The sequence below is a fragment of the Euwallacea fornicatus genome, chromosome 9 (genome assembly GCF_040115645.1).
Source record: "Euwallacea fornicatus isolate EFF26 chromosome 9, ASM4011564v1, whole genome shotgun sequence".
Classification (NCBI taxonomy): domain Eukaryota; kingdom Metazoa; phylum Arthropoda; class Insecta; order Coleoptera; family Curculionidae; genus Euwallacea; species Euwallacea fornicatus.
Window position 1 is genome coordinate 2,339,027 of NC_089549.1, and position 27,778 is coordinate 2,366,804.

Sequence of the window (27,778 nt, forward strand, 5' to 3'; positions counted from 1 at the left end):
TAAAGCACCTCGCAGTTCTCTGATGATGCCACCGTTGCCAGTAACGTTAGGGTCAAGGAGGCATCAGATGGAGCAGAGGGAGACAAATTGCTGGAGGCTCTATCATCTTCCATGGGCATGCGCAGTATCAGCTTGGAGATAATGGACTAATGTGTCTAAAGAAGCGAAAGAAAGGGCACTACACAACAGAGGTTTCAATGGTATCGGATAATGTAGATGTCCCGCCTGGAAAGACGTGGACCATCCACTTTTGCCCGGTAAATAAAAAAAATTATACCATGGAAATGGTCGTATACACCTTGATAGTTAGTTAAATTTCCACGATTGGCGTTCCAAAAATATTCCTTTATTTAAAAATATTGAGCACTCAGAAATTATTGACAAACTCGTAGCTCTACACGTTTGAGCCCACAAACCTTCTAACTACCCTACTTTGTAAATTACTCCCTTAATTTAAATTTAAAAAATTGGCGTATGAAATTAGTAGCATAATATTTACAGTAAAACTACCTCTATTTCATTTAAAAACTTAAATCAGTCTCTATTTACAATAATTTCTATCTAATGCTTAAAAAATAATATTTTTCCACATACCTGACAAATTTAAGTATTCTTAGGGATCTATCACATTTAAGTTCCTTACTCATTTGACAGTAATATTAAGTGGAACTGACTTATGATTCAGTTAGCTACCGCCCCTCTTAATCCGATAAAATAAACTTATAAATCAACGACAATCAACCATTAACTGATTAAGGGTGAATATGTCCCAGGGGCCTGTCCTGAACGCACAGGTGGGATAACTTACACACCCTATAAAATGCATTTTTAGGCATCATCACATTATTCAGGCAAGGATATATTGGCATTCCTGCATGAAGAAATACTTACAACGTGAATTCTACTATAAACTATTTATTGCTTAGCAACTGAAAAACGTGGGCCCCTGCCCCGTGGAACGCATTCATCCACACGAATTGACTCTCTCACAGCCAATAAACGACATTAAGGGCCAGTTGCGTGAAAGACGATTTATCTGATGGTACTTAAACCAACCCACAAGAATGGAATATTGCTCAATTGGATTCTGATGGCAAGGCTCGGAAAGGTGGTACTGATGGAGGTGCCAGTTTTGATTCGACTGTACCAACTCTTATACAACTAGTGTTAAAACTGAATCACCTGAGCCATTATAATACTAGACTCACTTCTCTAATGGCCATGTAAATTGTGGCGAAAATATCAACGATCAAAGTACCTCTAATGACCCACCAATGATGCTTCTATATCACCGAGAAATATTTGTACATCTTTCTCATTAATAATATCTTATGGCAAAAGTGCCATTACCTATTTAAGAGAGAACCTCTTTTCACATTTATCTATGAACTCGTTGGGTATAGATATAATAGGGATGGATGTATAATCTGAATGGCCCAGACTAATACTCGCGGGAATTTGAACCTTAGTCCTGACCAAAGTATAAAGGGCTGATCCAGAAACCAACGCTAAACCCCCCAAGAGAAGGAGATACTTGGCAATTTCCAAAGCAACTGGCAATACATTGCAAAGCAAGTACAACAGGAATATCACTATTGAGGGTAAATCTGTGGTAGTTATCTCCAACCAGAACAGTGGAACTTGCAGACCGTTGAACGGGGCTACGACATGGTTGGCCATAGTATTTCTTACATCTAAATTAACTTGCACCTTCATACTCCCACTTAGGGGAATCCCAAGTTCAGGTTGAATCACACATACACTACCATGTTTTTCAACACTTGGGTTCAATCCGTTCACTGTTTGGACCATTTTTGGATCAACGTTGAGGAAGTGGGGCTGAGACAACGAAATTGGTATTCCATAATAGCACGGAGCTATGCTTTGGAAGCCGTTCATGCAGTTATTCTTGTAGCAGTAACATTTGTTTTCTTCATTGATATTGAATACGTCTTTTGCAAATTGGTACTCATACTGCCTGAAACCATATTCGCCCACCATCTCCTTGACGAAGGCCAGTTGAACTGGACGGCAGAAAGCCCTGCGGAATAGCTTTATGGTTTGGTTAGGCTTAATGTTTCTGGGGAAGATAGTTCCATCGAAAGATCCTTCTACCAAGTGGCATTTCGTCACCTCCTCAGGAGACAAGTGTTCGTATCCCCAGTCTTTCAGACTGGCTAAGTGGTTCCACTTGGCGATGTGATATTGGAAGTTTTTTTCAGTCTCTGTAAAGAGGCTCTCAGTTGGTGAGTGGTACTTCTTAGGTTCGTTGACGATGGTGGCTACGTTGCCGTTGTCTTTGCTCATAAGCTGAAAGGAAATTCGAAATTAATGTATTGATCAAAACTACACTCCCGAGCGTTAAATTAGGATCACTTGAGAAATTTCTCGAACTTTGTACAGGGGCGTTCAACTTCGGCACCCCAGCAATTTTATACGAAAACAGACGAGCTTCGCGAAGTAATTTTTTCACCACATTTAACCTTAAATAAGAGGACGTAGACTAAAATAAATGCTAAAAACATCAAAATTTGAAAAGCGACGGTCGGCGTCGCGACTCCGACGCTGTGTCGTATAAAAAGTATTTACCCAATATGTTAATAGTTGTTTCTCCTGTAGCTTTTAAATGATTACAAATTTCAAAAAACTTTTTATACAAAACCTGTTTGGAATGTCTTTATGTTCACATTTTTGGGAAAAAAGGGCTATGATTTAAAAAAAAATAATATCGTCGGCGTCGCGACGACGAGCGGCGCTCTGCGATTTTTAATGTTTTTAGCGTTTATTTTAGCTTACGTAGTCATATTTAATGTGATAGAAAAATTACTTTGCTAAGCCCATCCGTCTTCTCACAAAATGGGTAGGGCTTCGAATTTGAAACACCCTGTACAAATAAATTCAGGGGAGCATTTTTCCAGCTTAGGATGGCTTCTCTTCGAAATCTAAAACGACTTTAAACAATTATCACGTGTTTCGATGAGCGCCTTCGACAAAAACGCGGCCTCGTACCAAAATGCTTAGAATGCTTTATCAGCATTTTTTTCTGTGCTTTTATCTCTCTATTGCGAATTCTACGACTGGTTTCATTATTATTGTCATTTTGTGCTTTGTGGAGGCTAAGAAAGATGATTGCGGATGGCAAGAAACTACTAGAAATTCTAGTGTAAGTTGGTTTAGAGTGCAACCAGTGTTTCAGAGGCATGAAGAGCCTGAGCTGCTCACCCGAAGACCCGGATCAGGACGAGGAAGAGCTACAACAGCTAGAGCTACGGCAGTTTTCCTTCAAACTCATCTGCAAGAAGTGAGAAATAGGGGACTGGACACTTAGGAGGCGACTTCGAGCTGCTGGACTGTCCTCTCGAATTCGAGTCACAGAGCCTTCGCTTTCTTGTGAACACTGGATTGCTGGGTCGAATTTGAGACCAAAACACTTCGCTCGAACCATAGAGAATTGGAGTCGCGTATCATTTTCCGATGATTCGCATCGAAAGAGTGTAGCAATGACCGCGCGAGAGATATGCCCAAACGTGAATTGCTGAACAGCTTCCATTTGGTGGAGGCTCAGTTATCGATGGAGAAGAATTTCGTCTGAAGTAGTCTCCATCCAAACTGGGCATCTGAATGCGCACAGGTGCCTGGCAGGGGTTCTAGGAGACCATATTCACCGGTTATTTTTGAAGAGAACTCAATCTTTACGCATGACAATTTACGGCCCCACACTGCGCACATGTTTACAGCTTTTCTGGATGAGGTCCAAATGGCGCGATTTGTCTGGACTGCTCGACGTCCGGATTTGAATCCGATAGAGCGTGTTTGAGATGTGCCGACTTCTAGAAATTTCAAGAAGCTTCGCGAAATGCTGGAGTAAGAATTCGATCCAGAACCTAATTCACAGCATACCTGGTTGTCTACAAGCTGTTGTCATTGGTAGAGAAAGAAATACTCGGTAGTGAAGTTCGCGAAAACTTTCATGTTCGGGATAAATGCATCTTTTTTAATTTCGTTATTTTTACTTCTTGTAGCTACGTCAAAAATTCCTTTTCATTCGAAAAATCATGATAAAATCAGCACATAAAGTTAGTAAATTGCGTTATAGGTTGAAGAAATTGGAACAAACTAATTAAATGCGATTTATGGGGTGACTCTCATCTTATACTCGAGAGTGTAGGTGAGAGAGATTTGAAAGCATTTGGGACACGCTATAAACACTGAGTAATAACAAGTATAAAATCTTGTTCAAAAGAAGTTTAGATAAATCATAAATCTCTTCAGTCCCATAAGTTCAGGTTTGTAAAAATCCCTGAACATTACTTCATAATGTGAGCTCGCGATAGACCAATATTTTGCCGAAGTCTTCAAAATCCCAAAAATTGCTGAACAGAGACAGATATAGTTCGTCGATTATCTTAAATTTTCCTCGAAAAAACGCCAAGTAGGTTCATTTCATTTCTCTGAAAAATCCAGTGACTAAAGTTAATATAAATTATTTATAACAATTAATTGTCGCCTCTTCAGAGCCCCAAATATTTTTGCTGGGGTCGGCTCAGGTTCGTGAAACTCATTTTAAACTTGCTCTCAGTGATCAGTAATTCGGGTTAGGTAAAATTCCTGATAAGTGCCCTTCGTAATCAATTCGAGTAATAATGAATTTTCTGCTCTAAAGGTCTTGGCAGTAATCCAAGGAAAAATGGATGAGTCCGAACTTAATGGAATCCCAATGGAAGTTTAGTGATTGAACTTAAACTGAATTATGCGATTTTACCAGAATTGATTACCGAAATCTGTGGAACACGTGCCCCACCCAGTCTAGGCCTACAATTAATAAAAACGCCAGAAAATTGCTTCTTAAGGCCGATCTGGCTTAAACCAAGAATAATAGTATTTGGTTCGTCTAATTCATATTCCGTGACGACATTCTCTCTTTAAATTGATATCTCTCTATGTTTTTGTATCTGCTGTACTCACCCTCTCAAATATCCCAAAGGTGTTGAAATCGATCCAATGGGGCAAAAATGTGTTTGCATACGTGAGCAATGTATCTTTATATCCCCATAAATACTCATGGACAGACAAGTTCTTAATAGGCTGCGATGCTAAGGTTTTCGATAGAGTTGTTAGAGCCAAGCTGGCGAAAAATCCCTTTTCATAAACAAATGCTTGAAGACCCTATAAATCACACCACAATATGTTTTATCATAACTTTAAGGCCGGTTTCTATGACTTACAACTAGCGGGATGTTAGTGGTCATCATGTGGTCCTCATGGGGATCGCCAATAGATTTCTCTGGAACGAAGAAGAACTCTCTATGGGGGTAATACGTGACTGTCCCATCTGTGCTGTTCAATGTGCCATTTTCGTTGGTCAAAACCTCTCTGAAATGTCCATAATTGGAGAACTAAATTAATTTAACAATAAATTAGGTTACCGATAAACATATGGCCCAACTTCGCTGACGTTCATCTTCTCGCTGCCGCTGAGGAACTCTTTGGCATTGGTGATGTTGAACATGTACACTTTGACGAATACTTCGTAAGGAGGGTTGCTCCAGAGGTTAAAGAACAGGCTTCCTTCTGAGAGATTTAAAATCTAGAAGGGAGAAGATTTAGGTAAGAGATTCCTTTGCGGTTGTCGCACGTTGCAGCAGTGAGTACGCGGTGACTTTAGATTAGACAAACGGCTTACCATGCCAATCAGGGTCTGTCGTGGATTGTGGACGAACATCAACGTAGACGTGCAGACCATCAGCAATCCCACAGCTACCAGAGATATTACGCCTGTGAACAAAAAGGCACAATTACGAAACTGGAAGAGCGCACTTGCTGCTTCGTCAAAATCTCACACCTGAGCAATGTTTGCCACATGAACTGAATAAAAAAATCCGCATTTCGTTCAAAGAACAATAGCCGTAGAATGCATTAAACAACTAATCAAATAATATTTAAATTGCAATAAATTTCCTCGCAGAACAACATTGCATACTAATTATTTGTTATTATTTATTTATTTTGCATTGATGGCCTTGATAATTAGATCAAAGATTGTTTATAATACGTCTAGAAAAATCAAGATTAACACTCGTTTCTGCAATTTTTCTATACGTATTGTTAGTGTTAATTGAAAATCAAGCATGACAGAATACTTTCTAACTTGAGGTAGTTTAGTCCAACTGGGAGAATTGCAGAGAGCAAATGTAGTAATACATGCGCGTGCTGTAATTTTTCATTTAACGATGAGATAAAGTTGCAGGTATCGGCAAGACTTTTATCACATAATTGTCGTGTAATTTATTGTTTCACAAAAGCGCGATTTTACAGCACGTTTAAGCTTGATCCGTTGTTCTCCTCGGGGAGATGTCTGAAAGTGTAAGAGACGCAGCGTTGCTAAGTTAGTTTCTTTCAAATTTAGAACCTCATCCCTAATTTAACAGAAACGATTCGCTCAAGGAAATGGCTAATGCTTCTCTAAATCACGTTCCATGCTTCTGCAATCAAGGAACCCAATTTCTCCCTTAACTATTTCAAGCTACTTCAACTTTACTATAAAGCACACAAGCAAAACTCCACAATAATATTTGTGAAGCTTTTAAAGTCTTTATTGTTTCTCGAAGTGCACGGCACGAAGATCGATGCACTCTCCATGAAACCATTTCTGGAAGCAGTTATTTCCCCCTGCTTTGGTACTGTCAAAATTATCTTTTTGAAGTGGAATTTAAGACCACGCAGTAAGTTATTGATTTTCGGAAAAGTGACTAAATCGCTGGAACTCAGGTCCGGTCAGCACGGAGGACTGTCTAAGAATTCAACGTTTCGTTGCGTCGATTTCCGCGTTTAAATTCAATTGTCTTGCGAACTGTGTGAGAGTTTCCATTGTCGTGATGGAGGGTGCTTCGTCGTTTGGGGTTAATTCTTCCAAGCTCAGCGATGACTTCGAATGGTTCTACAGCAATCGCCAGTAACAGTTCTTTGATCTTGCAGGGGAAATTTGGATACGTAGCCTGCAAATATCGCCACGGTCTGTTTGGATACCCTTCGGGAAGGGATGGCTTTTGTCAATTTTTCTTCAATCAAGTCGACGACTGGCACTGATTTTCGGATTCATATGAGTAAATTCGCTATTGGTGTTTGATACCAATTGCTCCTAGCTCTTTACAGCTGCGGTGCCCAGCAGGACACTGAATTTTTATCGGTAAATCTTCATGGATTTTAAAAAAATTCAAATCCCCAATGATCCTTCAATTTCGCGACACGTCACGTGTCAATCCTCCTTGATGCGCTTGCGCACAACGTCGACATTTCTCTGAGTGGCTGCCGTTTTTGGCGTACTTCCACCAACGAGAAGAAATTGTCCGGCGCGTCATTACCGAAAACAGAAACAAACTCGGAGAGATATTTTCGGTTAAATAATTCTCATCAAAAGTTGTCACAAATTTTTGACACCTTTCGAGTTTTTTCGAAAATTTTTGACGACTTTCGAATTTTCTCGAAAATTGTCCGGACAACTTGTCACCTTTGAAAATTCACTTGACATGTAACACTATACGTGTCGCACCGGAACTTTGGATTTGCTGAAGATTGAAGTTGAATTTTATTAGTGACAGTTGCGTAGCGCCGCCATCCGTGTCCCTGTATAACATAGAAGACGTCCCCCGTATCCATCCAGCAATTGTTGTCTGGGTTGTAGCAATAATTCATCCTGAGTTAATTAATTTTGTTCATTAAGCAAACTGTTAATTAAACAATCTTGAACCAAAAAATACGGCAGTGCTAGGGCAGTTGTACCATAAATTTCTGGCACTTTCTTCCCCGTTACATGTTACACGAATTTATTATCGTGTAAGAAATTTTTCAGTTTTCTTGATAACCCTCGTTCACACTGACGCAAAGCGTAATTCATAATCCTCATGTCTTCGTTAAGAATTAATCTCGTGCCGTATGTTATGACGTTCAGTAAATCAGATTAAAGCTATCAACGATTAAAAATACGAGACATCCTGTGGAATTTCAGACATACATTATAGAGCATTTTATTACTGTTTTAGGCTAGTTTATTGCCCTCATCAAGAACCGTTGGTATTCAACGTCACTGACATAAACTACAAGCAAATCTCTTATCTTCATGGGAATGGATGAATTGACGGTGAATCTAACCTTGAGCCTTTTTTGCTAATTGCTTCCACTAAAAAAAAGACCAGTTTTGATGAACTTATTGACGTAGTTAAGGACACAGATGCTGCAGAGCTTTGCTTAATTTATGAATGTAACACAGAGAGAAGTAGTTGTAGTTTTTTTTCGTATTCTTGAACTTTCATGGCCTCTTAAAACCATTTGTAATCTTTCAAGCAAACAAAAAAATAACTAATCACATCTCAGATAACCTGAATGCTGTTTTATGAGATGATTGAAGATAATGTGAACGTTTTAGTATCATTTAAAGCTCCGTATATGAAAAAACCTCAAGGAAGAAGTCAGGTAGGCACGTGTATCTTGGTCAAGGATCATCTAGGCTAATAGATTCGGTAAAATTCTGAGTATTATGATGTTATGATTGTCTGTAATGATTCTTCATTTATCATCTGCTTTTGTAGCACGTTGTGGTATTTCGAACGCAAACACTAAGAGACTTTGAATACGGTACTAAGGAAATATTTATCAGTGGAATTATGATTTCAATATCGTCCATGAGATCTGCAAAATTGCAAAAAATCTATAAAACGCAAACTGGCGAATACTGATTAAACAATTGCGCCGTTAAGAAGCGCCAAAAACCAACGAATTATTGTTAAACAAACAAAACCCATATTTGCTCGTAATTATCTGTGAGAAACATTGAAAAATTCCTAACATTGTACATCAATTTACTATTTTCTATTTTTCTCACACGTGCTGCGATTCGAGTTGAGCCTTTCGGGTATTCGAAGTAGGAGAATGTTAAAAATATAATGAAGGAATAATAAGGAAAACGTCTAGAGGCGAAAAAGCTCGAAAGTTCAATGACTAATCATGAGAAGTTCAATCTAGCGAGAACACTGCATATTTGGAAGAAATTTCCATTGGTCACATAGATACGACGCGTGCAAAGACTAAAAATCTAGATTTTAGAGTCACTGAAGCGACTGCCTTGTCCCGATGAAGAACCAGGTGTCTTACACGGCTGAAAGTACTTGATCCAGAAATCAGATCAGAAATGAGGTGCTTTCACCAAGTTTCTATGAAGATCATTATGGAGGAGTATTCAGTCATGACGATAATTTTGGAGTGGAGGTTTCGTGTTTGTGCCACCCTGAGTTCCCAGCCGCAGAGGCCCTGTTTTGTGAATAAAGTAACCGAAGACCTTCCCTGCTTGCGTTAAGCCTAAGAAATGATTCGAAACGTAGGAGGGTTGTCCCGGAAATGCCACTTGAAGAAAAAAAAATTGGAAAATATTACATTATTGCATTGCTCTATACGAAGTTCACAGTAAGAAACTTCGAATATTTCATGAAACTCGAACTCCACCATTTAATTATTCACAAATCCCCTATCGCCGAGCCGTTCTTTCGAGTTTGGAAAATAATCTGAGGGGGTTAAATCTGGCGAGCAGGGGGGGCGAGGGAAAAGTTCGAAACCAAGTTGATTGATGTTGACCATCGCCATGACGGATGTGTGGACTGGGGCGTTGCCTTGATGAAGCAACGCCCTTTTTCCTCATGTCTTCGCGCAAACTCTACAATAGATTTGTATAATATTCTGCGCTTATTGTCTTTCCTCTAGGGACATAATCAAGACAAATTTTACCGCGTGCATCCCCAAAAACTGACGCCATCGCCCCCTTGGGGCGACGACTGCTGAGTTCGTTTTGGCAGCTCGTAGGACCGCGTTTAAGCTCTGCCACTTCATATTTCACAGTTGTTAACGAAGGGCCAGAGTCTCCCAAAGCAGAATCTACTTCTAAAATCAACTTTGGAGGTAAGCTTTTTAAGGTTATGTCTTTGTAATATCGGAAAATTTTTAACAAAAAAATCACCATCTACATGCCATGTTGGGTAGTTCTGAGGCTATCTTTGCGGCCAACAAAAAAGCGACCAAGATGAGGACGAGCCATTACTCGAGGCCACGGGTGTTAGCTGAGTATCGGTCAAAGGGTTTTGTTCTCTTATTGAAATTCCCATCGAAAAGCAAACGATATAAAACCGTTTAGAGAATTGACAGGTCTTAGGACTTGCCTAAATTTAAAATTTGAAAAAATACGGACGGTACAAATATGGTCTAAATGGAGCAAGGATTGTAAGACCATCTAACGAGATACTCCGATTACCACATTGACCCGAGTTTAATGATGCAGGCCTAAGCAGTTACAGTAACTAAAACATATTTATCCAACAGTTTTTCTTTATAGACAATATAGTGACTATCCCTAATCTCAACATTATCATTTATCCCTGATCGCGTCCTCTTCAATGAACAATAAAAACCATTAAAACTGGAAATTTTTATTTTTAACCTTTGTGACCTTTCCTTTAAAACTGTTTTCTCGTTATTGAGTCAAATGTCTGTATTTTCCAAAATTAATCAACATCATGAAACATGTATAATTATGTTGGAGCAATGTTCTTTTCTGAAACCGATGGCGCAATAACCGCATCTTAGGTTCATTAAGAGAGATAGATTAGCATTTTTATCTAATTTTCGTTTAGTTGTTTTTTGTTTTGTGTATATTAATGTTACTAATGTGGCTTCTGTTGCCGTAAAGAATACCAAATTAAGTGAAAAAAATTAATTTCTGAAAGAGAATTCTATGCTGAATTAATAAGCAAAAGCTCCTTTAGTCTTGGAACTAGAAGCTCTAGCTGCGTTTCACTGGAATTCAAATTGATCGAGAAACTATAAAATATTTAATCCTGTTGGTCCTGATTTGACCCCCTACATGTACTTAACAATTTTAATTCACGATTCCAGATAGAATGAGTTTTTGACTTTAACGCACCGTCGGTCTCCTTCGTTTTGGAGCAAAATTCTAACGAAACTTTTGTATTTTTGTTCGAATTCCAATATCAATGACTTAACCTGCAGCGTCTCTTGTGGATCTCCCTTTAATAGCCCCATATTGGTTTCTTGACAGCTCACCATTAGCTATGATTTCTTCGTCCAGTTTAGTCTCTTTTACATGCCTCTACAGCTTAGCAGTGAAGTCTACCTGGCACATAGTTATATTCCAACTGTCAAGCACCAACACCTGAACTTGAACATCAAATACTTAACTGCCTCCGGGGGTGTAAAAAGGAGACCTGGAGTCTTCCTGCACTTGACTTTTTCCTTTACCTAATTAAACTCATCTAGCATAAAGGGCATTGGGATATTTTGCGTCAGCTCTGGAGGAAACTGCTTCAGGAAATATTATATCTGTTGTTTCTTCTTTTCTTTCTGTTGAAGTCGGGAACTCGGGCTTGGTGAAAAAACACTTTTCATGACGATTTGTATCTTTGCCCCCTCATGTCAATATTGAGTTCCTCAAAGCGAAGGCTCAGCCAACATCCTTTCTTCCTTCTGTTGATTTTCCTTGCCAGCAATTTTTTTCAGGATTTCATAATTTCCCCAATTTTCCTCGATGACGACCAAATCTGTGTTGCTTGGCTCGCTTTTATGTAAACTCTTCTCGTTTTTTGAGGTTCTTGAAAAAAATTCGTTTCTTTCTTGAAAATTATCTTTCATGTAATGCAGAAATCTGGTTGTTACGTGAAATTATTCAATGCAAAGTTAATAGGCGCCAGACAGCCCTTCTCAGAGAATTCCATTCGGATGAAATATGTACCACCATGGGTCGTTGCTAAGGTAACTTCAAAACGCAGCTTCAGAGGATGATGCCGACGATAGACTTCGTTGAAACGAGGAATATTCTTCGGGATAAATTATATCTTCCCAAATGGCCGCGGAAGGTCCCGCGGCCATTTGGGGAGGTATAAGTTACGGTCGAAAAGTACACGCAGATACTCTCGAGCGTCCAAAGGAAAGCCCTTACGGTGTCCCTAGAGAAAAATCAGACCCCCCACCAATCGACCTTTTACTGCAGGAGTGCTTCATTCTCAGGGCTCTTCGTTGGACCATGGAAACAAATAGGCGTGAGGCCAGGGAAACGACCATCCAGAAGTGGTAAACACGAGGGGCACAACTGGCGGCAAGGCGGTAGTAGACCAAGCGATTGATCCCTAACCCAGTGCTATGGACGTTATGCAAATGTAGGCGTCTTTAACTCGGATACTCTGCGACTGCAGTAGCATCAAGACTCACAGAATAGAGAAAACAGGCCCGAATGGCCGGAACTGCGGATTCCTCAGAATATTACATTTTCCAATACCCGTTATCCCAAGTTAAGCGAAAGGTGCTAAAAAAAACACGCGAACAACCTAACTTCAACATCCCTCATCAAAGGGATGTTGACACAGGGGAAAAGGGGATTGCTATGGCAATGTCATTTCTGCGATGGCTAGGAAAAAGGGGCGCAGGGACTGCGCTACTCAAGAGAGACCACCACCCCGGGCATAAAAGCAACTGACAGTCGAGTCCTCGCGACAGTAACGATTTGTCCCCCAGGGACAATCCCGGGTCGTTGTAAGCTGTGGCAAAGGGAAACATGAGGTTTTTAGTAGGTAGGCTCCCCGAAGAATCCCACAATATCTGGTGGTCAAAGCACGTGACCGGACGTCTTTAAAAGAGTTTCCTCGAGAGGACACCAACAACAACTGCAAATAAGCACCTTCCCTATGTTGAGGGGTGCTATTGGCGCTATTGAGCGAACTGCGAAAAACATGATCATTTGAACGAAGTGACCAGTGGCGACCAAACAATTTAAGCTGAATCTAGAAAATATATGTAGAGTTTGTGTGGGTGCACATGTGAATATTTTGGAAGGTATTCCGAGAAGAGGAAAGTAGGGTACCCTTGGCATGCGCTGCGAAGCAATTATGGAAAATAAGGAAGAAAATGGGATTCCTTGCCTTGCACTGTAATGCTTTGTTGGCGTGTTTTCTGAACGCGGACTTCCTAGGATGTAAAAATTAACGCACGGGAAAGCTTCGTGGGCTCTAAAAGGGCACTTCATGCATTTCTAACCATTCGGAGCCAGGAGAAGAACTTCGAAATGCATCTTAGATTCGGCATAACAAATCGATTTATATACCCGGAGAGGAACGGAGTACGACCTGAGACACAGCATACAATCAACAAGCACGATCTTCGTGGTGGAGGGTTGTTCTTAGATTAGTGCCCGGAGCATCTGAGTATTTTAATTTAAAATTTCTTAGTGATTGAAGTATTAAACTCGATATAATTTAGATGTCCTAGTATTCACTTCAAGCTTTTAGAATTTTCCTAATCGTCTGTGGATAAGTCATACCTTCCGACACTACCATTTTCTGGGTTGAATGTTAACTTGTAGTCTACAGGTATAGGAAAGCGAGCTTTAATTTTGTAGTATAGATAAATCAAACGCGATGAGGCGATACTTAGCATGCAAACATACTTTCCCAGTGGTTCGAATTTTTCAACATGGTAACAACCACCCATTATTAGCCGACAAAACACCAACTTACAGTAATTTGATAAAATTCAAGTTTTTCCACAGTTTCGACGCAAATTGGAATCGCGTCATATAGAAACACATGTAAGGCCCGATAAAATATGCAGTGACATGTCTGACGCATTTTTTTTATCCAAGAATGATGTCAGTTGGTCAGTTTAATTTCGACTAGTAATTTAAGGAAACGACAATGAGCGGTAATCATCGTACAACCAAAGCTGTAGTGGCGAATCGACTTTGGAACAATTTAATTGATTCGGCTTTAATTTAGTCCAAATAAGGTACATTATAGTCCAATTCTATATTCTCATTTTCTAGTTCCACTTTTCGTTTCCAATACGGCAGACGCTCGATAGTGTGGCCGCGCCATAACGGAAACATTGCGTTAACGTGAACAGAAAATCCGCCCTCCGGCTCGTTAACGTAAACAGCTCTTGGCGACAATTAACATCACGAGAAGCTGTGTTAAATTTGCATGTGGCCTTGAATACAATTAATTGGAAAATTATTCAAAAACGTTGGAACAGTCTCGTTTGTACCGATGAGCGAGATGAAGATGACGTTTCTTTAAACCTAATTAGGAAACAGACGCAATCCAATGACGATGTTCTTGATTTATAGAAGATAATGAATCTCAACGTTTTTTGCGCCCCAGTTGACATTAATTTATGGAACGAAGACAAGCAGACTAATTATGCTAATCAGGAGGAAGATGTGGACAGTGAGGACTATTAGGTCGTTGCCACTGATGATAGATGTGTGGCGACTGACGTGCGAGTTATACAAGTTTTTAACAAAGCTTTGGACTGGATTGAAAGAAAAAAGTCTCATACCAGAATATGTTAGTCCTCGAATTACGGGCGCAGGCCCGTGAAGACGGCGCTGAGCGCCCAGTTGCGAAGACTAAAATTGCAGATCATTTCCCTCTAATTTAAAAATACTTACATTAGAATTTTTGTCTATTTTGTTATAGATTCCACTTCATTATTACAATACAATTCATTCCAACGTGCAAATTTCATCGAAATATCTCAAGCAGTTTCGGAAACATTCATTAAGTTCCATTTTTTTTTAACTTTGCGAGTCCGCATCTTCCTAACGAAGCCTTTTTGGACCATACTTTATGTAACAAACTATCATCATTATTTTGCAAACCGAATCCCATCTTAAAATCTCCGCGCATCGTTAAGGAACGCCCTGTATGCAGCGTGTTCCAGGATAGATGTAACGAGAGGACAAATGGATAAAAGAAATTTGAATTTGTGAATGAGATTTGGGGGTTGAGTCCTGCTTGTTGCAAAACTCTGGAATGCAAAACATGAGTTAATTCGGTGTTATACAGTGTAGCTTATAAACAAATTTATTAAAATCATCACCAATAAATTGTCTTTATTTTTCAAGGTACGAAGCAATTCGACTAAGAAAAGTTGTTTAGAATTCAATCTTACATCTGCCTATCAAATTTCAGGAACATCAAACCATTTTTTGGAAAACAAAATATTTAAATTTATGAAACGAACACCGCGTAAACATTATGACAAACACTAAATATAAAATTTGACACTTCAGCTCCATAAACAAACTACTCAGCCATGGGTTTATCACTTGGTAATAACGTCGTAACCACCACCCATATCCGCGTATCTTTCGATCCTTCGTCTGAATCCCTTAAAAGTGTTTAGGATACGTTCCAACGTTAAAGAGTTAACAACATTTATCATTTTTGCTTCAATGTTGCTGCATCGTGAGAAAGGGATTTATTATAAACCAATTGAGTCGACCCCATAAAAAGAAGTTCAATATTTAAAGGTCTGGGCATCTCGGGGGCCACCTCCATTTCGTTGGGTACGGAGATGTAAGATTGCATTCTAAACAGCTTTTTTTAGACGATTTCTTTCTTATCTTGAAGGAGAAAGACACTGTATTGGTCATGATTTTTACATTTTTTTTTGTAAAACACCCCGTACAACACCGAATCAACTTATTTTTTGTATACCATAGTTTCACGACAAGCAGGACTAAGCACTCCACCTCCAATCAAGAAATCAAACATTTTCCGTCGACTCGTCCTTTTATTACGTCTATCCTAGGACACACTGTATATGTATTAAACGCTTCTTCAATAAATTGTTTATTACATAAATTACCTTCACTAATGTAAACATTTCCATAATGTGAAACACACTTGCCCTGAATTGGTTTGCCTTATCGAGTATGTGCTGTATTACCATATTCTTCGAAAATCAGTTCATGTTTTATTGCAAAGGTTGTTTGCCAAATAAAGATAGTGCCAGAGGACTTAGAAGCGATAGAAAAGACTGAAAGTGAGTCAGATTATCAAAAGATATAAATTTTGTACTCTTTCAGAGAATTAAAACAAGAAAACTCTATGCACAATTCACAGGGTCTTCCAGGGTTTTTCCTAAAAATATGCACAGCCAACCCCTTTACGTGCTTTTAGTGATTGAAGTATGTACGGGGGTTGGCTGAATACGAGCAAAAAACGTACAAATGTGGCTTTTCAAATTCTTAAATCAGAACTTACACGAGAGAAAGCGAAGGAACAAACTTAGAACTGAACCATCCACAGTGAATTATACGAAATATGGCAAATTGTCACTGTCGGTGATTACCATTAGAATGGCGATTTCAGAATTTCTCTCTAAATTTCGCAGAACCATCACCATGAAGCCCGCTTTAGTTAGGACATCCTGTATAAGCACTTAATTTATTGCTTCGCATTAAATCGGTTGCAACACAGAGAACCATATGTTTAAATATTTATGATGTTTTTTTTTTAATCCCCAAAACACGCAGGAAATGATTAATTCAGCAAACGCCCCGTGAGGGGGTAATTCTATTCCCGGGCAGACCTAAACTACCCTTGAGCTACCTCAAGCCTTCAGTTTATTCTATAGATAAACCAATCCGAATGTTATTGTAAGTCGCATGTTCCATCTTTTTCATGAGTTAAGTCTGATCTCTTTGATATGCTGCTCTGATGAGTTTTAATTGCCAGTAAGGGTAGCAAAGGGACTAAGTTAAGTTTCTGCTATTAGAGCCTATCTCCGTTTAAAGTGATAACGTAATTGCAGGTGAATCATTGGCACCTGACATTAATCTTGACCTTAAACTTTTTTCTAATTTGTTAAAACAATTCTTACATTAACCAATGACTTATGTTAATTAAAAGGAAATTTCTGTTTTCGTTACATTGCGTGATTGCTTTTTCTACCAATTAGTTAACAACAAACACTTAGTCACAGACAACCAAATTAAAATTCTAGTAAAATGCTTTAAAATTCACGTAGGTGTTTTAATTTTAACGAGTTTACTAGATAGGAGACGTTAAAATCCGATCATTAAATGAGGCTTACGCCATGCTCACCACAAGCTTCAGCTCACTCAAGCCTTCCAGTAAGAAACCTACTGCTGTCGAATCAATTTCATTTGCGCCAGCAACCTGAATCTCATCGAAGAACTGAAGTGAGCTGAAGCTCACGCAGAGCAAAGCTCAGCAGGAAGCAGAAAGGCAAAGGCTTAATCTCGCGATTCGGCCCTAAGGGTCCCTTTCGCTCCCCAATTCACCCCTTTTCATTGTACAGAGGCCCCCTCCCCTTCGACAAAACGACCCGTCCGCTTTATAAAGGACAAAATTCACCCATTCAAGAGCTAGAAAGACCTTTTGCACTGCGTGATGTGTTAATTTCTTCTGCTCTAACGCTTATCGAAGGAGAAACTCGGATGTATCTCCAAAAAGGAATAGAAAATAATGCTGAGCTGGTATTTCTTGTTACAGGTCTCGATACGAAACGCAATAAATGTTTAGCACATCGAGTTTTTTTTTGTACTTGAAAAAACGGTTTGTGAATAAATTCTTACCACTTTTGTAGCTGAAGACGACGCTAAGAGAAATTCAATAAAACCGTTAAAAAGAGTTCAATTGCGTTAAAGTATAGATGTGAACATGTGACGCATCAAAAACAAGAAAACACACTGAATTCGAAAATTGGAAAATTCAAAATGGCACCTACAAGAAAAGCCAAAGTTGATGCCGAAATCGAAACGTCGAGCTTCAAGTATGACGTCATCACGTCGTGAAGAGTCTGAGGACAGCGCCAAAACGTTTTTCCGAAATTTTAGTTTTTTTCGAGTATTTCCGAAAACCATGAGGATTTTTCAAATTTTCACGCGGTAATTTTTTAACTTGAAACTGCGCAAATTTGCCCAAATTCAACCGATCACGTGGTGTGCCTACCGAGATCCCTGGGGCCGAGCCCCAGTAACGACTCCTCTATGCAGTTGGGGCAAATTTCGAATGTAAATCTGATGATCAGTTTTGAAGGTAACGATGAAAAAAGTTTATTCGGGGAATTTTAAAAGTAAATCACTTCTGTTGAGGTACCTGGAAAATAAGAAAAGATATCCAGATGCATTATGAAACGATCTGAAAAATAACCGAATCTGAAAGTCAACGAGGGTCGGTTCAGGTTCGGTAAGTTTAAGTTCCTGGTTAATAAATAAGGGGAAAAATAGATGACGATGAAGACGTCTACTTTGCCGAAAGTGTAGTTTTTTGTGTCTAAATCGATCATCCAACCACTCGATCATTAATAAATAACTTTTTTAAAGCTAATAAAGGTCAGATCCGAGGGTTTCATTTGAGCAATCGTGTTCATCCACTCCATCATTAGTTCGCAGAACTTAGCCGGTACTTAACGGCAAAACGAGGACATGATTAAATGTTGTCCTCATTCAAATGAAATGTGACTACAAGCAAACGGCATCTTTCGCGAAATAACTTTCCTATCTTGACGTCGACGTTTTCGCGGATAGCGAGCACAATCTCATCGGACCCAAACCTAACTTCGCGGGTATAGAAGAGGTCCTCCACAAGTCAACCACCAACAAACGATCAAATTTAGGACGTGCCCTCACAATTTCGAATCATAACGAAAAATCAAAATTTAGCAACCTGTAACGTAAAATTTAACAAGACAAGAATCTTGACATAGTTCTGCGAGCCCAAAAAGTTGCACAGAACCGCCCATTATTTCGTTTGGGTCTTAACCTTAACGATACGCCTTAAACTTTATTAGCGCAACTTTTTATAATTAATTAGTGAAATTACCAATTGTGGACTAAATTATTTACCAAGGGCAGCAGACTTGGACGATAAAACAAGACCCTACATTGCAAAAAAGTTGCTCAGAACAGGTGATGTTGCAATGATACGTGCAGAAGGGGGACTTGATTTGATTATGAGTATATGTTACAAATGCAATAAAGTAATTGGATTTGATAAAAGACAGGTTTGGTGTAAGTATGTCCTGTTTTTAGCATGTTTCGAATTTTACAGGACATTAATTTTGATATAAGAAGAACAACATGTGCGATTGGGCAATCACTCTAAATAATATTAGTAATTACAGCATATATAAATTGATATCGCTTATTTGTTTTTAATCATATTTATTTTAATTCCCGAATAGCGAATTTCTTGTTGTTTACTGTTGCTGATAAATAGCAATAAAAATACTGCAGTAATTGCTGTATAATAGCTGGAATTTTCAACGTTTACACAAAAGTAGCTACAAGTCAACACACGCAATAAATGGGTAAAAAAACTTGCCCATTTTTGGATAACGACCGAGGAATCGCTTCCTGGAGATGCGTGACGCACTTACTTCATCAGTACTCTGTCCCTCGCTAATCTTAATCACCAAAATCTGCGACCCATTGAATGGGCGCAAGCAGATTCGCTTGGAAATTTCCACCACGTAATATTTGTAACTTCATGTTCATTCTATCCATTTTTGCCGAAACGCTGAAAATCCGAAAAACAGACAAATTTCTCGTAAAGAGATGTCTCAGAGAAAAAATCTCAGTTTCAAATATTGGCCTAACTTAAAGGAACTTACTCTCATGGATCGTGTGAGAATCAGCTTGGAGGAATATTGACAGTACCTAATTTCCTACATGAAAATTTTATGGGAGACTGGACCGGGCGACGTGGTCCAATCGAATGGCCTCCAAGATCTGCCGATTTGACGCCCCCGGACTGTTTTTTATGGGGCTGAATCAAGTCGGAGCAATTCGTTACACCACCAGAGAACTTGGCAAGAATACTACGTCGAATCATGGAAATTTGCAGATCTATTAACCCACAAACAATCGTTAAAGTAAGGCAGGAATTTGTTGACAAGTTACATTTTTGACACGAGCAAAATTGTGCCCATTTCCAACGTTTAATTTCCTATCAACCAACAGTTTTCTTTTAATCTTTATCTGTTTTCAAACTAAATTTGTATTGAATTTTTTGCGTGTATTTTTTTGTATGTCGACCCACGCAGTATATAAATTGTTAATTGTCAAAAAACTCGTGAGATTTTCTCCCGCTCGGTCCGAACCGGGCGGAATAGAATCTCACGAGTCTCTCCATCCTCCTCAATCTCCCCGAGGTGAGTTTCGAGAGGACATACCCTTATAAATCCTTGTACAGGGGAGGTCAGGAGGATCGTGCCAAATTTCAGCAGCGTATTGCACATGAAAAATAGATATAAAAGAAACTCAAATGCGGTTATCTGATTTTCATTTGTGTACAAGTTATCAAAAAATGTACAAATTTCGTGGCTCGTTCGTTTCGTGAGATATGGAAAGTACCGAGTGGATGGACATAATGAAAAGTCAGAGTTAGAGCTTTCAGGTGAATTCTTGGCCGAATTCTCAATCATTTTGAGAGTCGAATGTAGGTTTTTGTGGATAATTCACTTATTACGATTTAATTTAAAGAGTTTCGAAATTGATTTAAATAATTTTGATATTTTCAAAAGAGTACCCATACCTACCGAATGTTTATGGAAAAACTGTCTAAATTTTAATTTTTATTCTGTTACGTAATATAGTTATTTACGTGGGAGAATTAAGGTTTTTCAACTTTTTTCTTTTAGATTGAACCACCAGAATTTTGGTTTTAGAGGAGGTTTTGCCTGTGCCAATGAGAGGCGAGACACGCCCGCGCAATACGTACATAAAACGCAAATGAAGCGGAAACTTCCGAATTGATTTGATAGCCAAAAACGGCGTTAGGTGTGAGAGGAGGTAGAATTTTTCAGCAATTTCAAATTGCACATTAACATGGAGAATTTTTTTTTTTTAACACGTACTTTAGGACACGATTAAATTTCGGTTTAGAAACTATGGACGCCTAATTAAAAGACCAACAGACAAGTCACCATAAATAACTTATATGTGATCAGTTTCCGAGGAAAAATATAAATGATGAACAATTACAACTGCGAGTGGTTCTGCGAATTATTGGCGTGCCGCGCTGGTACTGCATAGTACCAGTGCGTGAGTTAAGCTTTAAAAAAATTACCACAATGTCGACAACAATTACGTTTTGTTAAATGTGGTTGACAATTAATTACGAGATTTAATAGCATCGAAATGGTCTTTTGGCTAAACCAACTCCGCAGAAATGGAAAAAACCTTAAAGTCGGAATAGGCATTAAACTTCTCATATTTTTCGCAAATTTTTGGACAACGTTAACATTCTAATTTTAAAAAGGGACACATCTGATTAAAGACAACCAAGCCCTTTGCACACTCGCTATTTAAACTAACTAGTATTATCTCTCTTTTTGGACCACTCTCAAATATGACTCTATATCCGGTCCATGAAGATTTATCTAGTGGCCACACCAGAGCTTTTTCCGCTCCTTTATGGTTTTTATCGAACCTGAATGTATGTTTCCAACTTTCCACTTTCACGTGAGATTTTCATATTTTCGAATTTGCATATACAACAATATGAGCCATTTTACCTCCTATTCATTTTAGTTATTTTAGATGCATCATCATAAGAATTAAGTGTCAAAAAAACCTATTTAATTCAATACTAATTCCATTATCAAGCTGTGACAAATTACGTCAACAAGTTAATAAATGTTTCTTAACAATATTAACATGTAATTAAAGGCCAAAATACACCATTAACAAAAATATCTACTCCTACACGTACGGAGAAGTACCTGCATGAGACACTGTTATTGTTGTAAATTATTAGGTAACCTCACATTAAAATTTTAGTGGCCTGACTGTGCCGAGTACTAGTTTATTGGGCACGTGTAGGATAATAAATTGTTTATGTTTATGACGAAAAGACGCACTATTTTTTAGCTCCGACTAGATAAATCCATTAAATTAATTGATGTACCCCATACATTCTACCAGGACGTCACCACGATGTAAAAAATGTTTAAATTTTTGAATCTAATACGTCAAAAAGTGTCCAATTTTCAAAACTGAGAATGTCAAATTTTTCAATCTAAGAATGTCAAAAAATATCAAATTTTTCAAATCAAAAAGTCAAAAAGTGACACATTTTTTGACAATTGCTCGATTGCCACTTTAGGACATATAGAGTGTCACAACGAATAACGATCTTTTGAAAAGAAGACCCGTTCGAAGATACGATAAAGGGCAAGTATGTATAATGAATCAAAAGTGAGTTTAATTAGAGAGAGTCCTTTCATAAGAAAATTAATAATCATTATTTAGGTGAAAGCGATACTAATTTGTAGATTTTCTTGGAATGTATCAAATCTCAGAAAGAACAAGTCTTCTAAGTGCACATAATCCATTTTCAATGTTGATAATTGTGTAATAATTGACATTTGCCTTTTCTTCTCTATTTCATCAATTTTCCGTTATTGACCGACCCCCGTAAATTTTACTGTTCATGATAGGTGTATTGAAAGCCTTTGCATGTATTATTATTAATTAGGAGCCCCCGGTCACGATTCCTTTACGTCACCTTAAAAAATTGGCAAATTTTCCACAGATAGGTACAAGATCAGAATGACTTTCAATTTAACATATTCATGATTTATACTAGATTCAAGGACTTGTTGCGGGCTTCCTCATATTTGACGTCAATTTTAGAGATAAACCCTCTTATAGAAGACGCGGTATTACTTCGGTCAGCGTGGACTTTTACTTCCCAACTTTATTAGCTCTTTGATTGATAATTTTCATTAGTGCCTCGGTAGTACCTCGGACCTCCTTGACACCGATCGACATTCACATCCAAAACCTATATGACAATTATGCATTTCGAACACACTGAAACATTATAATTTTCGGTTTGTGCTACTTTATCAATTTATTAATTACTACATTCGTTGTATCCACTTATTTCTGGTAATGACCATTAATAATAGCATCCACCCCACATACCAACCTCGTGACCTATAAAATAATAACTGTCGAATATGCATCTTGTTAATAACAATATTCAAATGTGGTTTTTATCTACAAAATTGTGCAAGTTTCCCGGCATTGGAAGATATTTTTGATCAACAAGTTGCAGCTTAAAATAAATTATTTTTTACCGGAAACAGTAATTACATGCTCGTTTCGTATTATGCTGTTACATGCTTTCAAGCAGTGCGTCTGAGAGTAATTTTTTCTTACATTAATAATTCCATAAGTAGAGTCAAACCAGGTGAAAATGGGTCAGGGAAAAAAGAAGTAATCTCCCAAAACGAGGCCTATCACACGACTTAATTAACAAAAATTTTACAGTTTTGTTTACCACTTTAGAAACATAAGTTGGGGATTGTGCTCTGGTTTCGTATCAACAGTTGCAAAACTGTCTACCATTTAACCAGTCGCTTAACGTAACCTGGCCTTAGGGATAACTTCATCATAATTCTTCATTAACCACTTGGATCATGATAAGCAAACAGACATTGCAAGGCAATTTATGGCACTCCAAAATAACCTTTGATTCCAATTTCAAAAAATCGTAATTAACGCGAGAAAAAAATTAATAGATTTAAGGCAGGATTTTCAAGATAAATTTTGCAGCCCCGTCAGATAGAACTATCGGTGGCGCCACCTATGTGTGCCGGGCCTGGGAATCAAATACTGCGTCGGGCATCCATACAGCGAGATGTCCGGCCCAAGACAAAAACTGTAAACCTGATTAATAATGAAATATTGGCAGTGTGAATCATTTTCACCATCGGTATTGACACATGAAATACGCATAAAGTGCTATTTTAACTTCTAGAAGTAAAAGTAGTTTCACGAATTCGCAGCTGGCATCATGGCAGTGCTGTGATTGACCGATTGCCGTATCGTAGGGACGACTGGTGCCACGATATTACTCGTTTTCCTAGCAATATCAAGGAGAGACCTTTGTAAAATGATGTCACAACCGGATTCATTACACTAGGAATTCAAGGAAAAAAAGTCAAAGATTATCAAAGGAGTTCTTTGTGTTGTTTTATGTGATTTTAATAAACAAAATTGTAACCTTCACTTTTTTATCTCACAAGCCCATAGTTTTTAGGATTATTATTGTTTGAAGGTACTACTTAAATATATGCGGCATTTGGCAAATTGAATGCTCATTCAATCATAATACTACTCGTATATTCTAAATTTCCGCATTTCACAGACTCTTGTTCCGTTCTTGACGCACAGTGCGACTGTACTGTGTGGTGCCTTTTCGACTCTTTTACATGAGGACTGGCAAAACGGTAATGGACAGGTGAAATCTGATTTGACATTTTCATTTCCGATTTTGAAGTGTAACGTTATGCTAATATAACATCACGGCAAAGTTGATTCGTTTTTTATGTTCAGGGCGATTTGTAAATTTGGTATTTTTGGGACCTTAATTACCTTTCCGGTTTTCAAAAAAAAAAAAATAACAAAAATGTCGTCCAGAAGATTTGGTGACCGACAATTCTATGACCCCTCGCGACGCAAATCAGGAATGTAAGGGAAGTACAGAAGAAAATCATTCGGCTCAGTCATCAGTTATTCAAGGCAATTCATAACACCTAATCGAGTTTGTTCGGACAAAAATAAATCTAAACGAAAACAGAATTATAAAAACTGTTGAAAATCTCCTCGTAAAGTATGAGAAAAAATGTGAAACTTTGCCACCCTGTATATGGAAAATGATGCATTTTTAGCTATGGAATTATTAGTATTTTTTGCTATTTTTCATGGTTTGAAGCACATTTATAAATTTGCTCTGGAAAATTGGCGGGACAATGTGTAATGAATTTTTATCTATGTAAAATTACCGTGTTGCCAATACCCCATAACCCCAACGAAAAGGCGCCACCCTGTACATAACACTTCATCTGTTCTGAAAATAGTGAAAGTCAAACTAACGGTGGAGTTACTGCCACTAATAATCTCTTTTACTGCAGGTTTATCATGAATTGCCAAAAAATCCCTATTTTGAAGTAGCTAAAAGCGCAATATGCCTGAAAATAATCATAAGGAAAAACTCTGTCTGAGATAATTCTAACACTAAATGAAAACGTTTTTCTTCTGAAACACATGATTTTCCACAAACACATTTTTACAACACACATCAATATTTAACAACTTACTTGTTTTCAATCTGTACCGTAACTCCATTTTCACTAAGACGCGAGCCTCCCTCAATAGCTCAAACTCAAAGTTCAGTCTTTAGCACGAGAAGTCACAACTTTTCAAAACGAAGTCCCTCATAAAACCTCGCTCATCGACAGTAAACAACTGAGAAGGTACTTGTTTCGATACAACAAAATTACAATATTAACAGTATTGTGGCTAAGTCACTCAATGATAACATGTATTCGATTCACAGGGTGTTCAATGTTTATCACTAAAAAGATAGGAAGAATCGTTTTTAAAATCGAGCGTTTAAATTATGATGATGGTGGGGGAAGAAATAATTCATCTGGGTACGTCAGTGCTACCATTGCTGGTATGGTTCCTCTTTGAATATCTGCGTCTTCAAGATCAATGTCACTGTGTCTGCATGCCGGTGGCATTGGAAATTTTGCATAAGTTGATGGATTTAGGTGAAGTTAATGAAAATACAGCAAAATGTTGTTTTTACGACGTTCATTGTGGAGAATACGTGTCTGTGTTATAGAGGATTTTTTTTTCTTTTCTAAAGTCAAGGAAAATGTCAACCCTCGGACGCTGAGCGATGAAAAACATTAATTTCCCTAATTTTTAGGGCTTTTAAATACTTTCATCATTCATGAAATTCTGTAGTAATCAAATTATTTTTAGAAGATCACGGCCTTTTGGACCTTCATGTTTAGCTATACATTTAGTGCTGCACCAGCAGTAGGTCGCTGTCCTTCAGGTTCAACGCACTTTCGACATGGCCCATTTCTGTTTAATTGAGTTTAAGTGACCCTCGATGAGCAGATCTAATAGAAACCACAGCAGTCTTCTGGGGGCTCAACTTCATCGAACAAAAAATATTGCTATCATTACCGTATTTCTCTTCATTGACAGAGACAGAAATGACTAATTTTGTTATCGATCAGACCCTTTGCTGCTATGCATAATAAATTAGCTTGGTGTTAAGGTTAACGGGACGACATTAATTTCATCCCTAGGCCCAGATGTGCAAAAGCTCGTTCAGCTACCACTAGAAAGCGTTTTTAGTAGGGTATCTCAATGTCACTGTTAAAGCTGCAAGAACCACAATAAAAAATCTAGAAAACATCCAAAAATCATTTAAAAATCCCAAGAAACTATCCAAAAGAATCCTTAAAAAATTGCAGGAACCTTAAAAATAATCAATTTTTACGGATCCAATAAGTTGTCACACTGAAAAACTTCCTGATCGGTAAAAATTAGTCAATTAATTTCAGTAGCCATGAAAAGCTGTAAAAATCTCCGAAAATTTCAAATATCTGAGTGTTCATGGGGCAAAATTTTCAAATCAATCAAATCGTCAAAATGCCGATGTTCATCGGGACACCTAGGAAAATAACAAAAACCCATAAAGTGTTGGGAAGTTTGGAATCTTATGAAGAGTAAAAGAGAATATTTTTCAGACTTCTAGGAAATGGCCAGACAATCATCTAAAACCCCGATTCCCGCAACGATCCCCATAAACCCCTCGGCAATTTTGAGAAACACCGAAAATTCGCATAAACTTCCTCAACATTGATCAATTGCAAATAATTCATGAAAAGCTCAAAAATGCTGGAAAACTTTAATACTTCCGGAAAACAAAATTGATACTCTTCAAACAAGCTTGAGAAAGCTTAGATCAGTGCAAGAACCTCAGAAAATGAAATTTTGAATATGAAAATCTTTGGGATCAGTAAATAATTTTTTCCGAATCTCTATATAGAAAATCGGATTTTCCTTCCTCATTTCTGGGAGTAAAGCCGCTTTACAGCGCGATAGAGGGTCCTAAATCATTCCCCTCTTACCTTAGACTTTAATATTATAATCGGTAGGAAAAGTACCCTTTTCCTCCCATGTAATGCAAATACCGAATTGCTCTGATCAGAAAAGCGTAAAATAACTTCTGACTGGAGTATGGACTTTTAGTTACGAAAAGTGGGACTTACAAAACTCTGGGCGTTACGCGAAAAATGCTTTTCTTAGCTGGTTACACAAAAGCAATGATGTAACGTTTGCCCAAAGAACATTGTTACACGACTGGCCATTATAAAAATTTTATAGCTTTTAGAGTGTTTGGTGTATGTCGCAGATATGTATGTATTATCCGTTATATTTTTCATATTTCAATATTTGCTGTTAAAAATATTATGTGTTATATACCTTTAACGTCTCGGGCAGTAATATATTATCATCAACCATAATGCCCAATATATTAAGAGGAGTTCGCTTTAGTCACTTACTAAAATTATATATATTTTTTAGAGAATGTGATGAAGAGCGTGTTCAAAAAATAATTCACGATTAATAAAAATGCAGTTTAAGGGTTCTATGCCTAACTGGCAAAAACAAAAAAATCTAAAAAGGTCTCAACTTGTCAGAGACACCCGGTGCGTATGTGCAAAGTCACTTATTTTTAACATGTTTTGATACATTTGCTTGAAGATCATATTTGTGTGCAATAGTTCAAGGAACAAAATGCTTAGATATCAGGGCAGTATCCACCATCAAATGAAAATAATTTCCAAAATTTTATGAGCTCCATGAGTAGACAAAAACTATAAAACAATCTCTCTTTTCTGCTCTCTACTCTTCTTCTCCGTAGTATTTTCATTAAATTAGATGCGTTAGAATTGATTATGCTCTTTATACTGACCTTTACGTATGCTCTTGAAGGACCTGAACGCATATAATTGGTTCATAATTCCACATTGCAGACACATCACAAGCAACACTCATGCAGGACCTATTTCATACACATAAAATAATAAGAACCAT

At 38.0% G+C, this 27,778-nt stretch overlaps 1 protein-coding gene across 3 annotated transcripts; it reads right to left on the reverse strand.

Annotated features, from left to right (window-relative positions):
* Window positions 1–324: 324 nt before the first annotated feature.
* Window positions 325–27,778, reverse strand: LOC136341340 (scavenger receptor class B member 1-like). Of its 3 annotated transcripts, none has more exons than XM_066286220.1 (6): window positions 27,657–27,778; window positions 5,684–5,775; window positions 5,427–5,587; window positions 5,226–5,373; window positions 4,966–5,166; window positions 325–2,310 (listed from the first exon to the last, which is right to left on the reverse strand). In XM_066286220.1, exons 1-6 carry the CDS (start codon window positions 27,721–27,723, stop codon window positions 1,351–1,353), a joined length of 1,629 nt encoding a protein of 542 aa, XP_066142317.1. In that variant the 5' UTR covers window positions 27,724–27,778; the 3' UTR covers window positions 325–1,350. The 3 variants fall into 3 exon arrangements, with proteins under 3 accessions (XP_066142317.1, XP_066142319.1, XP_066142318.1); XM_066286222.1 differs by lacking the exon at window positions 27,657–27,778 and adding an exon at window positions 24,973–25,233; XM_066286221.1 differs by lacking the exon at window positions 27,657–27,778 and adding an exon at window positions 5,843–5,954.